At 43.7% G+C, this 14,393-nt stretch overlaps 3 protein-coding genes across 7 annotated transcripts; all 3 read left to right on the plus strand.

Annotated features, from left to right (window-relative positions):
* Positions 1-55: 55 nt before the first annotated feature.
* Positions 56-3,806, plus strand: LOC135628909 (trihelix transcription factor ASR3-like). Of its 4 annotated transcripts, none has more exons than XR_010493096.1 (4): positions 56-932; positions 2,490-2,835; positions 3,306-3,359; positions 3,463-3,806. XR_010493096.1 is itself a non-coding variant. In XM_065135890.1 (3 exons), the coding sequence occupies exons 1-2, from the start codon at positions 347-349 to the stop codon at positions 2,801-2,803; spliced, it is 900 nt and encodes a 299-aa protein (XP_064991962.1). In that variant the 5' UTR covers positions 56-346; the 3' UTR covers positions 2,804-2,835; positions 2,958-3,070. The 4 variants fall into 4 exon arrangements, 2 of the variants coding, with proteins under 2 accessions (XP_064991962.1, XP_064991961.1); XR_010493097.1 differs by having other exon boundaries at positions 3,468-3,806; XM_065135890.1 differs by lacking the exons at positions 3,306-3,359; positions 3,463-3,806 and adding an exon at positions 2,958-3,070.
* A 770-nt stretch (positions 3,807-4,576) lies between these two features.
* On the plus strand, positions 4,577-7,483 carry LOC135628723 (pollen receptor-like kinase 1). Its single transcript, XM_065135578.1, has 3 exons — positions 4,577-5,533; positions 6,009-6,611; positions 6,696-7,483. Exons 1-3 carry the CDS (start codon positions 4,804-4,806, stop codon positions 7,292-7,294), a joined length of 1,932 nt encoding a protein of 643 aa, XP_064991650.1. The 5' UTR covers positions 4,577-4,803; the 3' UTR covers positions 7,295-7,483.
* Positions 7,484-10,244: 2,761 nt separating this feature from the next.
* On the plus strand, positions 10,245-14,375 carry LOC135628701 (bZIP transcription factor RISBZ4-like). 2 transcript variants are annotated; one of them, XM_065135529.1, is made up of 6 exons: positions 10,245-10,470; positions 10,599-10,734; positions 12,314-12,470; positions 12,907-12,982; positions 13,614-13,739; positions 13,838-14,375. In XM_065135529.1, exons 1-6 carry the CDS (start codon positions 10,327-10,329, stop codon positions 14,216-14,218), a joined length of 1,020 nt encoding a protein of 339 aa, XP_064991601.1. In that variant the 5' UTR covers positions 10,245-10,326; the 3' UTR covers positions 14,219-14,375. The 2 variants fall into 2 exon arrangements, with proteins under 2 accessions (XP_064991601.1, XP_064991602.1); XM_065135530.1 differs by having other exon boundaries at positions 10,246-10,470; positions 10,602-10,734.
* The last annotated feature ends 18 nt before the right edge of the window (positions 14,376-14,393 follow it).

Genomic DNA, 14,393 nt, shown 5'->3' on the forward strand with positions numbered 1-14,393 from the left:
AAACCCAAAAAATAAAAAGCCTTCTTTAATCCTTCCCGTTGGATACTCTCACCACGCACTCCACCCTCTTTAGCCGGTCATAAGAGGCGGCGGGGACGACAGGCCAACGCGCGGGAGATCCCGGTGACCAAGTTGGTGATCTTCCCCTCCTCTGCCTACTCTTCTTCCGCTTCTCTCCCCGTCGCCGGTATTTGGGATCCGTCGAATCGGTTGGGATCGGCCGATTCCTTTTTTTTACTGGCGGAGAAGACAGCCGATCCCGACCCGCACACAGGAAAGCATCGTCAAATCCATTCTATCTCGAGATCGTAGCATCTTCTTGAAGCATCTTCGTCTACGCCGGCAAATGGAGCACCCCGGCACTATCCGGGCTCCACCGGCCACCCCTAGGAAGAACAAGGAGGACCAGCGCGCGAAGAGGAGCGCAGCCACCAGTAGCCCTCCAGCGCCGGCGAGCTCCTCTCGATGCACTCGCTCGCAGGCCGCCCCCGACTGGACCACCTACGAATCGCTGGTGCTCGTGGGCGAGATCGCCGCCATGGACGAGGACTGGCTCAAGGCTCTCTCCTCCTACCAGAAGTGGAAGATGATCTCCGACAACTGCGTTGCCCTGGACGTCGTTCGATCCTCTAACCAGTGCAAGCGGCGGTGGGAGTCGCTGCTCGCCGGGTACCGGAGAATCAGGGAGTGGGAATCCAGTCAAGGGGAGGGCTCCTACTGGGTTTTGGACGGCGATAGAAGGCAGCAGCTGGGGCTCCCGACTTGGTTCGACCAGGAGGTCTTTAGCTCCATGGGCGCGGTTCTTAAGCTGCAGGAGGACTGGGCGGGGCGGGGCGAGGCCAATCCAGAATATGTTGTTGATGCAGCCGGTGCTTCGGAGGACCTGCTTCTGTCGGCGGAGGCGGAAATGCTGGATGTCAATAATGCTCAGGGTATATTTACAACTTCCATTCTGGCCATTAACCTTTTCGTTTGTTTGCCGGGAAGATATAGATTTGTCAATCGTGAGCATAGGTTGGCATCATACAAGTAGTTGAATTCTATATATCGCGAATGCATCCTGTCATAATATACGCAATTCCAAGACTTGTTTACCAATGAAGAAAAGAAGTAATTGCTGCAAATTGCATAGGAAGAAATTCAACATATATAAACAGTTTTTCCATTGGCGTCCGTAAACATAACTGGGAAGTGGAATATTTTGTATGTATTTATTGATGCAATTTTAGATTCTCTTTTCCTCATACTCGGTGAATCTCTGTCCAAAACGCTTGGGTAAAAGCTTGCTATATTTTGGCTATGTAGTATTTATGATGAATGACTACCAATGCGTTTTAGCTATTCATAAGTGTCAGTGTGTGCCTGTTGATGCATACTTCTGAATATCTCCATGCAGTTAACACGTTATTATGACTTACTAAGTAATTGACTTGACAAATTATAAGCTGAAAATTTTAGCTTAGCCAAAGCAATCTGTAATATTAGTTAGGAGCTTCATTGCTAGTCCACCTTTTACGTAAGAATGTTATTAGTCTTATGACATCTTTTGATAAAATGCATTGTTGGACGCTAGAGAAACCAGTCAAAGTTTGCACAGGCAAAGTAAATAGCCACTCGTGCCTTGCCATGCCATATCTGTGGCACCAGCCGTCAAATGTTTGTGCTTGTGCCTGGTTCTATTTATAGCCACAATTTTTTCTGCTGGTCGTTAGTTGCATGACCACTATCTTGGAATGGCAGACAACTTTGTTCAGCGGTTTATGTTAAGCTTCTCCATTTCATGCCACCCTGCATATTCTACCTCAAGGTTTGGTATGTTTCTTCTGTGCCTCCTAAAGACTAGCTGTATCCCCTTTGGAATGTCTTTTCTTTTATTATTTGTATTACCTGGTTTTGTTTATGACCAAGTGTCTTGTGCTGGTCCGTAACTTGTGACCACTATCTTGGAATGACTGACAACTTAGTTCATTACCTTTTGTTTTGCTTCTCCATTTCATGCAACTCTGCAATTTCCACCTCAAGGTTTTCTGTATTTCTTCTATGCCTCTCCTAAAGATTATTTATGTTCCCTATGGAATGTCTTCTCTTTTATTTATTCCCTACATTTTCAAGTGTTGCACCCAGCATCGATTTTTCTTTCTCGCAAATACCATCAGAACTATCAAGAAAAAGTTAAATTTCTCTACTGCTGTATATCTTTTTATCAAACTCTCATTGTATTGCTTGCTAGGTGTTGTCTTTCGCATATGGCATATATCTCTTAAAAGACCAAGTACTCTTCTAGGAAACTGTTCCACCTCAGTAGTAGTACATTCTGCTACTGCCATGATGAAATAGCATATGCTTGGACAAGTTTAAAATTCTAACCTCTAAAGCCTTTGTCCAACAAACTTGGGACTCAGACTATGGAGTTTGATGATTATACTCCATATATATAACCTCTCTATTTTTTTTGGTGCCATTAAGTTATTTCATGTCGAACGTTTCAGGTTCTAAGGAGAATTCAGAGGATGAGATTCAGAAGGATAGAGAAAAGACACGAGACATGGCAAGTAAGCTGCAGGAGAGTGCTCAGCAAATTCATGCCATACTAAGAGAAGAACTGGAAGATAATCTTGGTCTGGATACTTCTCCAGTGGATTTGTCAAAGCCCAATGCTGCAGGGATAGAGTTTACTAGGCGCCAAGCTGATCGGCTGATCAAAGCTTTTGGGGGGCTTGCTGACACTCTGAATCAATTCACTGAGCTGATCAGATCTGCTGATTGTGAAAGCATCAAAGCCATTGACTCAATGGCATTATGAGACAATTTTCTCATAAAGTTTTGCTGCAGCAGGTCAGATCTCGCATACAGGAACAATTATGTTGTAAACTGATATATTTATAACTTGAATTGCAAGAATTCTCGTCTTTGAGCATGCTGTTTTTGTTCCTTTTGACTTGTATTAATCCTGACAGTTTTAAGCTAAATTACTTGATCGAGATGTGAAGAAACTGCTATCTGTTTCTTGAAGCTTGATAATTACACCCAAGCCAGCAGACTTTCATGAATCTCAACTGGCTTACTGTGATATTGGCTTCTGTTTTATCTTACCTACAAATGGATTTCCTCTGCTTATTGCTCAGGCATCTATTCTCCACTGCACTAAAACCTGTGGGGGGTAATACAATTTGAAGCCCTGTCCTTTGTGAATGGCTGACCAATGTTTGGTAGTGTTTCAACATGATGAAGATTGCATGCTATTCATGTTTGTACTTTGGTGATGCATGTGATTTAGTCGTGCTACATTTATGTTCTAAATGTAGGCAAGGCGCCAGCGCAGACTCGCTCTTATGGTTTTCTTGCTCTGTTATTAAGAGGTAATCTGCTTGTGCAAGTCTTCAATCATTGTAGATCAAAATAGCTGATAGTATTTAACAAATTCATATGGCCTGTATCTTTAACTCTTTGTTTTGGTTCCAGTGCAGTATCCATTCAAAAATGAACTCCTCATCAAGTTCACTTTTGTCATGAGGATCTACTGGAAGTCTGATACTATACTGCAATGGGATTTATCAGCTTATCGAAGGTGATTTACAGTTATATGAATCTCTTCGACACTTCAGTTTATCATTAGAAAAATGACATGAATTTATGTACTTCAAAAATCTTATCCTCATTTGTTAACTCATCCAACTCTTTGAAGCTGATGTCTAAAATCATTTACAGAATATGGAGACTCTTCTATACTGTCAAACTTGTATCTTTATAGCTAATGCTTATTGTGCAGCTTGTATCTTTTAGTCTCACATGCTGAAGTCAGCTATGTTTCGACCTAGAATTGGATCTGCTTATTATTTCATTCTCAACTCTTGCAAGAGGATTTCTTTTGTCATCAAATCAGAAATTGTTGATTCATCCAACTCAACAGGAGCTAAAACAGCTATGTCAATAAGGGGTTTAGCTAGTGCTGCAAATATTTTATTATGCTCTAATCTTAATAGAACCATATATCGATGTTTAGTACAGAAATTCATGGATTAATTTACTTTTGCTGAAAATATAGCACATCCTTGTAATGCAAATCAAATAAAAGAATTAACATGTGGAAATCAACACATGCCAAGCCAACACAACATTTCCTAATTCTCCATGGATTGATATATTATTCATCAGACTCTCTTTGTGCTCATCATCTTATGCTTAGCTGCCGCCTGATGCGTCCTTCCCCCGACGTGATCACCACAAACCCACCACCATACTGTGAAAAGCGTACTCTGTCAATATATTCTTTCTTAAAATAAGCTACTGAGCAGCTATCATGTTTCGTAAACTACTTATCCTAAATATTTACATCTAAAAAATTAGTTGAGTATTATTGCTCGACATGACTCGCTTGCATCTAAAATATTGTGCAACAGAGGGTGATCAGATGTTAAGCCGATGTGGGGTACAATTTTGGGTACGGAAGACGGGGGCGGGGGGGTGGTGTGTGGTGTGTTGCTCTGGGAACAGCTCGATGCCTTTTTTGAAGGCACAGTTAGACGTGCCAAGTGGAACACTTGAATACCTTCTATTATCTCCGCTCACCAACCAACATTTTTGTTTTATTTTTCTTGTTCCATATAATTCTATTTTTAGGCGTTCCCACGTCCACCCCTGTCTCCTCCACCACCCTCCCTTCTTCCCCCCATCGCTCAACCCCTCTCCCTCTCTCCTAAGCCATGCCATCTAAATCTGTCCTCCTTCGCGATCCTATCCATTGCACCATTGACGGCCTACGTTGCCCACCACCTGTTCGCCGCTAGGCCCCGGAGCGGCGCCATGGCCGACCAGGCCACGCCATGGCCTCTGCGGCCCCTGCTGCTCCCCTTCCCCTTCCCCCTCCCCCTCCCCCTCCTCCTCCTCCTCCTCCTCCTCTTCCTCCTCCTCGCGCCGTTTCAGGACGCCGCCGCCGATGCGGCCCGCGACGCCGACGTGCTCCTCAAGTTCAAGGAGACGCTGGCCTCCGGCGGTGGCGACGTGGCGTTGCACAACTGGGTCGCGGGATCCAGCCCGTGCAGGGCGAACGTCACGCAGTGGGCCGGCGTGCTCTGCAACCTGGACGGCAGCGTGCGTGGGCTGCAGCTGGAGAACATGAGTCTGTCGGGCGCGCTGACCACCGACGTGCTCGTGGACCTGCCGGCCCTCCGCACCCTCAGCTTCAAGAACAACAGCTTCGAGGGGTCGATCCCGGACATGTCCAAGCTCCGCGCCTTGAGGTCCCTATACCTGTCCGCGAACAAGTTCTCCGGGGCGATACCGGACGCCATGTTCTTGGGGATGCAGTGGCTGAAGAAGGTGCACCTGTCTCGGAACGCATTCACCGGGCGCATCCCGGGCTCGCTGGTGGGGGCGGTCAGGCTGCTGGAGTTGAGGCTGGACGACAACCAATTCGAGGGCCACATTCCGGACTTCCGGCAATCGGGATTGTGGCTAGTGAACGTGTCGTACAACAACCTCGAGGGCCCGATCCCCCACCGGCTCGCCAAGATGAGCCCTAATTGGTTCGAGGGTGCGTCTTCCTCCTCTGCATTTGCATAACAAGTCTTCATATGCATGCTTCGAACCAAAAGAAAGCTTTTTGGATTTGTGGCTATCTAATTACAATATTTATCCCAAAGTTCTGCATATGAATCTGTCCTCAATCATATTAGGAATGATGGTTGTATCGATCAGTTTTCTTGATTGATTAAGAACGAAGAATCGAATTCAACAACAACAAAAAAAGGATTGATTTCTCTTTTCATCTGATTAGGGTGATTAGGTGACTTCATTGGGCTTTGATCCTTCGAAAGCATCATTTGGGACAATCCATCCGATATTTATATGTTGAGACAACAAAATCATTTTCCTCTTCCATTTCTCAAATGATTCTGTGAAGCTTTCGTGTTTAAGACGAGAGAAAACATCACATGAACACCTTTCAGATTCATTCATAGAGTAAGCGATGCTTATCAGCTCAAACTGACGCTTTCTCACCCATGCAGGCAATGAAGATCTCTGCGGCGCACCTCTCAGCGACGCATGCGGGTCGCCTTCAACGAAGCTCTCGGCGGCGCTCATAATCGCCATCATATCGATAACCATCTCGATACTGCTAGTCGTTGCAGCGCTGATCCTTATCGCGCGGCGCCGGGAGAAGGAAGAAGAAGCACAAACAACCCAACCCCCGTCCAGTAAATCCATAAAGATCGAGCACCTGCCGGCAGACAAGCCGGATCATCGCCCAGCGCACCACGGCGGAGGGAAGAAGGTGCCCAAGGAGGAGCAGGGCAAGTTGATATTCGTGAAGGAAGGCGCGGTGAAGTTTGACATCCAAGACCTGCTCAGGGCGTCGGCCGAGGTTCTCGGCAGCGGCAACTTCGGGTCCTCTTACAAGGCCATTCTGCTGGAAGGCCCGGCCGTGGTCGTGAAGAGGTTCAAAGAGATGAACGGAGTCGGAAGAGAAGACTTCCACGAGCACATGAGGAGACTGGGAAGGCTGTCTCATCCCAACCTTCTTCCCCTCGTGGCTTACTACTACCGCAAGGAGGAGAAACTGCTGGTCACCGACTACGTCTTCAATGGGAGCTTGGCTCACATGCTCCACGGTAAGTAAGCCCATACAGAGACCTTTCCTCGAACACGTGTTGGGCACCACGACATGACACATTTCACGTCACCCGTGCGTTCAGGCGGCCATGGGTCGAACCTTCCACCGCTGGACTGGCCTGCGCGGCTCAAAATAATCAAAGGCGTCGCCAGAGGCCTCGCCTACCTGTACGAGGAGCTGCCGATGCTGACGGTGCCCCACGGCCACCTCAAGTCCTCCAACGTCCTCCTCGACTCCGCCTTCGAGCCCATCCTGTCGGACTACGCCCTCGTGCCGGTGATGAACAGGACCCACGCCTCGCAGATTATGGTGGCCTTCAAGTCCCCCGAGTGCGTGCAGAGCGGGAAGCCGTGCAAGAAGAGTGACGTGTGGAGCTTCGGGATACTGATGCTGGAGATACTGACGGGCAAGTTCCCGGCGAACTACCTGCGGCAGGGGAGGGTGGGCACGGATCTGGCCAGCTGGGTGAACTCGGTGGTGAGGGAGGAGTGGACGGGCGAGGTGTTCGACAGCAACATGAAGGGGACGCAGGGAGGGGAAGGGGAGATGCTGAAGCTGCTCCACATAGCCCTAGCCTGCTCCGACACGGACGCCGACAAGCGATGCGAGCTGGGGGAGGCGCTGGCCAAGATCGAAGACTTGAAGGAGTACGACGACGGCCACTCCCTGGTCGTGGGCTGACTGACACCCAACCGTTCCTACTCCGCTTTCTTTCTCGGCAAATAATATATGTATGTCTCCGTATGTATGCATGTGTGTATGTAATTGAGGGTTGCGAACGTGAGTTGGTTTGTGATATACGATGGACTTCGACAAACACTTTTGTATACCTTATTCTTCTAAGGTGGACGTCTCAGATGTTAACGGTGGCGTAGCTTCGTGCGACGTGATAGGTTCTGCTGCGCTAATTATATATGTAATTAATTAATTTAATATTTCGATTTTTTTACTTTTAAAAATTATATTAAGATCTTTATAAGATATTTAATTTTAATATTTCGATCTTTTTACGTTCAAAAATTATATTAAGATCCTTATATTTATAAGAGTGAAATATTTAACCTTATTACTTTAGAAAATTCTTTCTTAATTTTTAATCATGTGAAATTATTTATTAATCCTATATAGGAATCTTAATGTTTTACTTTCGTAAATATAAGAATCTCGATATAATTTTTTAAAATATAAGGATCAAAATATTAAAAATAATTAATTAATTAATTGAATTTATATTATTCAATATAGTTAGTTATTTTTAGTTTTTTTTATATATTTTAAAAAATTATATTGATGTTTATATAATTATGAAAATGAAACATCTATGTCAATTTATCCTAACGATGTTAGTAAAAAAATATTTTTTTAATGTTCGGTCGATGATGAGAGATGATGGTATCATTGGCATCGACGTTGATGTAGTGATTTAATTACCTCCGACGATGATATGATCCGCGTTGTCCAAGGTTTTTTGCAGCGGGTATGAGAAGAGTTGGTAGCTGATGGATACGACAGGGAGTTCACAAATGGAGCAGAAATGATCATGGATTAACTAATATACATACTGCTGTAAGCATAGTTGAAACCTATAAGAACAAGGATCAAAAGACATTGGTAGTATTCTTGTTGTTTGGGGATTTTAGAGTCAAAGATTCCAGATCAGCCTGTTCATGTCGTCTTGTGCCTGAAGATAGGGTGTTAATTCATACCTTCTCCAGTTCAATATATTGACCTTAACAATGCTGCATATTTCTTCGTAATCTGTTTGTGGTTATTCCAGTACAAAATTGTTTGATGAACTTTATGACATGAAGTAAGCCCTCCTGACATCGCTCACTCTACTTAAAAACCTGTTGTTTGAGTTCCTTGGCGATGCCCAAAAAGGAAAAGTATGAGGACGATTCTGTTCCCATTAGTGCTTTCAGTTTTCCTGATTCCCAAATTTGTCTCTACGTAATGACCGACCAAAAGGAACTCAATCTTTTATATTTGACCAGTTCATGGGGTGAAGCTAACCCACATGATAAGATATACTTTCGGTCAATGACACGTCACAACTGATGCCACGTCGTACTACAGTCGGGTCAAGGGAGCACCCCTTATACATTAAGTCAGAATCCGTACCGACGTCGGGTCAGCAAGAGGAGAACCCCTACACGCTAAGTCAAAATCCGTACCGAGACGGTAAGTCCCGTCCCGGAAGCTCGGGACGGTACCATCTGATGCCATTCCGTGTGTCCCGGGACAACGACCGCACAGTACCGTCTCATCCCCCGAGAATCAGCCACCATGTCGATCCCGTGTGCGACCGACCCTCGTACAATAATATAAAAGCCCTTGACCGGTATCCGACCAAAGGAGAGACAAAAACAATTCAACCCACAACTGACTTACTCGTCGAAGGGGCCAAAGTTGGGAATCACCCGACGAAGACCATTCTTGTAGGAAAGTGACCACCATCGAGCCGCGAGCGTCTCAACCTGTGAATTACCATCTAGTGTACGAAGGCGAGCTGCCAACCAGCCAGGAAACAGAGAGATGTTGCTTAACGTAGACGATACCTGGATTGAGAAATGCTGATCAACACCCCGTCGCAAGGGTCCGGCCTACCTCGGCGCCAAACTCAACAGGCAAAAGACTCCCGATATCGACTCGTGGACCGAGTCATACTGATTCACAGTCACGACATATTTATTCACCAACACCACACATTATTATGTCATTAATTTAGTTAATAATCTATTTGAGTAGAAGACAGAAGAATCGAAGTATGGCATCACAAAAATACTGTAAACCTATATAAAAACAAACTAGTTCAAAAGTTAATATAAACTAATTTATCAGATTGAATTTTAAATAGATATTCTTCTTTGTTTATTTGGCTTAAGTGGATCAGCTAATGGAATCTAAAATAAACACCACTAATCACCATCCTCGGCGATGACTGTGTTACGATGCTTTATAACGGTATTTTGGACCGCGGCACGCCGAGATGATGAGAACTACGAACGTTATGACCTCAAGACACGTCAGAGCCTACTCCCTGCGGTCCCACGAAACGAGCCGCATACTGACACGTCAACAAACCGTCAACGAAAGCAAAGCGGAGGGGGGAACAGCTGAACCTGGAAGAGTCCCACGTGGCGAGAAAGCGGAAGCCAACGACATAAAAGCCGTAGCTTCCTCCAGCGACGCACTACCGACGGGTTCGTCGATTACCCTGGAAGGGGCCCACGAAAGTCATCCAGCGAAACCCTCGTTGCTACCGGTCACCGGGCAGGTACGCGAGTGGGCAACTCATAAACATATAGAGAAACGCTTTCGAGCCGTCTCTTCTTTCTACTTCGAGTTATGCGCATCGGATGGCAACCCCCAAACTTTTCCCTGCTTTTCTCCGTTGGTCGGTGCGGATCCAAATCGACATCCATTACCCGACGCCTTAAATCCCCTAAATAACCCCATCGCCCAACCTATTGCTTACCCCTTCTTCGGGCATAATAGGCTGTCTTGAGGAGAGGGGCGTTCTGGTTATTATGACCAAACGACGATGGCGTTTTAGTCGAGCCGTCCCCTTTCCCGTCCCTCCTCTTTTGTCCCTATGTCTTTTTGCATCTCTCTTTTCTTTTACTTTCCTTTTTATTGCCCACTGCATCGACGTTGTGCTGAAGCGCATCGGCTTAGGGAGAAGCGCAGGCAGGCAGGCAAAAGGCGGCGCGATGAAGAAGAGCCCGTCGGAGTTGGCACTGGAGGCGTTTTTCCGGGCGGACGGCGGCGACGTCGACGAGCTGAGCTCGCCGCCTCCGCCGTCGCTGGAGGATCTCCTCCACCCCGGGTCTCTGGGCTTCGGATTCGTCGATCGGGTGAGCGCCCCCCCTCTTCCAGTGGCTTCTTGTCGGTTTCCCTTCCCCTCTCGATCTCTTCTTCGACCCTGGACTAATCCGTTTCTGCCTTCATCATCTCTGTTCTCGTCTGGCAACGGGAATCAAAGCAGGACGGCGTTTTCTGTCATTTGGCTGGTGGCGGAGGGCAGTTGCTCACCGGGGGAAGCCATGCATGGTCTCACAACCTGACGCCCAAGAACTCCAATATCTCTGCAACCATCGAGTCTCAGTCATCAATGTGTGGTATATGATCCGTTCTTTACATCTTCTTCTTGGTGATATGTCTTTCTCTGTTCATGAGAACCTTTCTGCCACTGTGCCTAAGCATTAATAGCTCAGCCTGAGAAATCAGACTGTTTTAACAACATAACTGTGTGGAGATGGGTGGACAATGAAAGAACTAGTCACCATGGAATTATCCTTTTGGTTCTACAAACACAATCAGTTTGCTCTTGAAGTATTTTGATACCAAATCCAAATTAGAGATAGCATGTATAGTCAGATTTACTTCCTTTTACAGTTTAGTTGAGCTAGGTTTTCTTACTATCAGGACTTATAATCTTCTTGATCTCCAAGAATGCTCCTCAATTCAGTCGCTGAATCCTTAACCCTGTTTTTGTTAGAGTTGAAATATAAGTCTGATCAGTTTTTATCAGCTTAAGCTTTTAGAATTAGTAGTCACTTAATTCAATACTATGTCATTGTATAAGAGAACTTAATGAAATCCTGTTGTTCTCACTCGTATCTTGCACTTCTATTCACTTGTCACTATTTTATCATCTTGTGTTACATTTTTGAATGTATTGTTCTTACATATTTCACTATGATAGCAAGGTAATAAGTTAACATTATATTTGAGTAAGTGTAAAATTTTCAGGCAAATTTACCTAGTATATTCTTACAGAAACCTCAATCACCAAAAATTGAAGTAATAAAATCTTTGACCCTTTTAAGCTTTCTAAAATTCTATTCTGATCTTTTCCTAACTTCATACAAACTCTAAATCATTTATTAATGATCCAATCAAGATCAATGCTTACTCTGTAAGTAACCTATCTTTTACTCATTCTTTACAGCTTTTTGAACGTCATTAAGGTTTGAAGAACTGAATCATTTTAGATCTTGGTAGTTTGATTGAATGGTTCTTGAAAGTTTGTCAACATGAACGGTCAGAGAATAAATTTTATTAGAATTTCTATAAGAGAAGGAAATGGTGAGGATGAGAAGAAAAAAAGGTATAAAGGACATGCATCCCCTTGTTTGCTGTAAATATATCCCTTTAGTGTAAATAATATTATGATGGAAAAATTTCTGATTCACTGATTTTAGGGGCCAAAAATACACAGAAAAGCTCCCTATCAGGTGGACCAAGCTCATTAGTGCCAGGAATTGCGCATAACTATTTAGTACCCAGTTCCAATCTGAGAGCATAAGTTGTCAGAATTTGAATTCCATTTGTTATTTAATAGATAAAAGTTGTTTAGTTTCTTTTATTTCAACTAAATTTAATTGAGTTTCTTAAAAATAGTTCAGTTGAATTGATATGAAGAAAGCAGCCCATTGTTATGAAGAAGATTTGTGCATGAAATAAGTTCGTGGTTGTAAAAGGACATTTCAGCTGTACCACTCTTACTAATTGTAGGTGTACATCTGTGAATCCATTTTTTTTCAATTTTGGAATCATGAATTCTGTTCCTTGGAATTAACTTCTGGAAAACTCATCACTTCAATGGTGGCGAGTCGATTTCTGAAACTTAGTTTTCTGCTATCCAAGTTCCGAGCAAACTAAAATTCTTGTTTCTCCTTTTCAATTCTATTTTAGCTGAGACACCAACTTCATCTCATAAGCCTACAGCAAAAGTTAGTCAAGCTCTTGGAGGAACAAGTGGGTCTGAGCAATCAGATGAGGAGTCCTTAGAGACAGAGGGTGGGCAATACGAACAAAGCACAGATGTCATAGACAAGAAGCGGATGCGAAGGTACATCAAACAGCATGATTTCCTTGGATCTTCTATCTGGTCATCCTATTAATTTTCCATAATAATGAAAAGAGGAAAAATAAACCGATTGTTCAACCAGTGCACTTTCTGGAAAGCAAAAATAAAGAAAGACAGACAGATGGTTAAGCTGATTGAAGTCCAAAATATTCTATTCTCTAGCAGACAATTAGCTGCAATGTTCCTGTTGGCAATAAATCTATAAAATCATGGCTTTTTCAATGTTAGAATCTACTTATATTTCTTTCTTTGTTGTATGTCGTCTCATGACTCATTGAAAGAAAACGGTTTTCCTTGCATTTTCCTTGACTAGAACTCAACCTCATACTTCATTTGGTAGCTCTTACTTAGAACATGGAAGATGTAGGAAAGAATAATTTATTGTTCATCATGTTCAAAATTTTATTTTGCTCTTAAGGATGGTGTCGAATCGGGAATCTGCTAGGCGATCAAGAAAGAGAAAGCAAGCCCACTTAGCTGATCTCGAGTTGCAGGTAAATTATGTGCCACACTTTTGTTTGTTAAATACTAGCACTGATTAAATAAATTGGCTTCATGCTCCAAATTGGGTGTTCTGTATAAATGCCAAAACACCTTCACATATTCTTTTTTTTTTTTCTCTCTTTAGCAGCAAGTTTTTCATATCAGGAATAAGAGTATACATAAAGGAGCACATGACAAATGGAATCATAGAAATATATTATATGCAAGTCAGCTAACTACCAATGCAATCTGTCATCCACTCATTGCCTGTCCAAATTATGTCTGAGTGGAATTTCTAAAAGAATGTATGGATATACCATTTATTCTCCAAATTCTGCATGATGAACAATGTGTTCCATGATTCAATGCCATCATATCCCCCATACAAACCTGTCTTACCTCCTTCCGGTCACTATTGGCACATTGAACGAATTAAAAAGAAAAAAGAGCAGCAGAAAATCCAAAGCTTTCCTCTTCTAATATTGAAACATCTGTTAAAAACTGCTCAGTGGAAATCTCAGTCATATAAAAAGAAAGGAAATCGTTTCTAGTAATCACAATGTGTATGTTCAGAATGAAAGCCAAGTTATCCAGTTTATCCACTTCAAACTTTCAGTTTTTCTTGCCCATGTCGTTTGTCAGGTGGATCAGCTCCGAGGAGAAAATGAGTCCCTATTCAAGCAACTAACTGATGCCAGTGATGAATTCACTGAAGCAGTCACAAATCATCGCATTCTCAAGTCAAATGTGGAAGCGTTGAGAATCAAGGTAATCTTTCTTTGTTAGATTGCAACGCAAATCATGAACTCCAGTTACTTCCCAGAGCTTATAACAGACAAGAATAATGTTTTGCCAAACCATTTCAGGTGAAGATGGCAGAAGACTTGGTCACCGGAGGTGCTTTGGCTTGCGGTCTCGACCATCTCCTCCAGACCAACATTGGATCACCCCAGTTCCTGAATCCTCAGCAACCATCCCGGGCATCCCCAGATTTCCTCTCGGCCATCCAAGTCCAAGCAGATGATCCTGGTTATGTTGGCACTCCATGTGCTGGACAATTCCAGAATACAGGGATGGGAAATAATGATGCAGAGAATGCAGACATCTTGCCTGGACTGAACCAGACTTCACCATTGCAGAGCATTACAAACATGGATAACCATCGCATTAGGATTCCAAGGGAAGTAGCAGGCTGTGGAGGTGACATCTGGCCATGCAAAACCAACAGAGACTCAGTGCCGAAGTAGCATCCTAGATTTCACGTAAGACCACATAATTTAGAGAGGGTTAGTTTGCCGGTTTTAATATTGGGCTCTACTCCTGTAATCGACTTTAAGTTACATATGCGTAGACCTTTTATATTTGCTCATGATTTTCATATAATTCATCTGTTTTGTTTTGTTATATTGATATATATACACA

This window comes from Musa acuminata, chromosome BXJ3-1, assembly GCF_036884655.1.
Source record: "Musa acuminata AAA Group cultivar baxijiao chromosome BXJ3-1, Cavendish_Baxijiao_AAA, whole genome shotgun sequence".
NCBI lineage: Eukaryota > Viridiplantae > Streptophyta > Magnoliopsida > Zingiberales > Musaceae > Musa > Musa acuminata.

Excerpts from the sequence above, each read along its gene's own strand:
- LOC135628909 (XM_065135889.1), top strand. The coding sequence starts at position 347 with ATGGAGCACCCCGGCACTATCCGGGCTCCACCGGCCACCCCTAGGAAG. Across the intron at positions 933-2,489 it reads GGATGTCAATAATGCTCAGG|GTTCTAAGGAGAATTCAGAG; the intron begins GTATATTTACAA and ends CGAACGTTTCAG.
- LOC135628723 (XM_065135578.1), top strand. The coding sequence starts at position 4,804 with ATGGCCGACCAGGCCACGCCATGGCCTCTGCGGCCCCTGCTGCTCCCC. Across the intron at positions 5,534-6,008 it reads GAGCCCTAATTGGTTCGAGG|GCAATGAAGATCTCTGCGGC; the intron begins GTGCGTCTTCCT and ends TCACCCATGCAG. Across the intron at positions 6,612-6,695 it reads CTTGGCTCACATGCTCCACG|GCGGCCATGGGTCGAACCTT; the intron begins GTAAGTAAGCCC and ends CCGTGCGTTCAG.
- LOC135628701 (XM_065135529.1), top strand. The coding sequence starts at position 10,327 with ATGAAGAAGAGCCCGTCGGAGTTGGCACTGGAGGCGTTTTTCCGGGCG. Across the intron at positions 10,735-12,313 it reads GTCTCAGTCATCAATGTGTG|CTGAGACACCAACTTCATCT; the intron begins GTATATGATCCG and ends ATTCTATTTTAG. Across the intron at positions 13,740-13,837 it reads TGGAAGCGTTGAGAATCAAG|GTGAAGATGGCAGAAGACTT; the intron begins GTAATCTTTCTT and ends AAACCATTTCAG.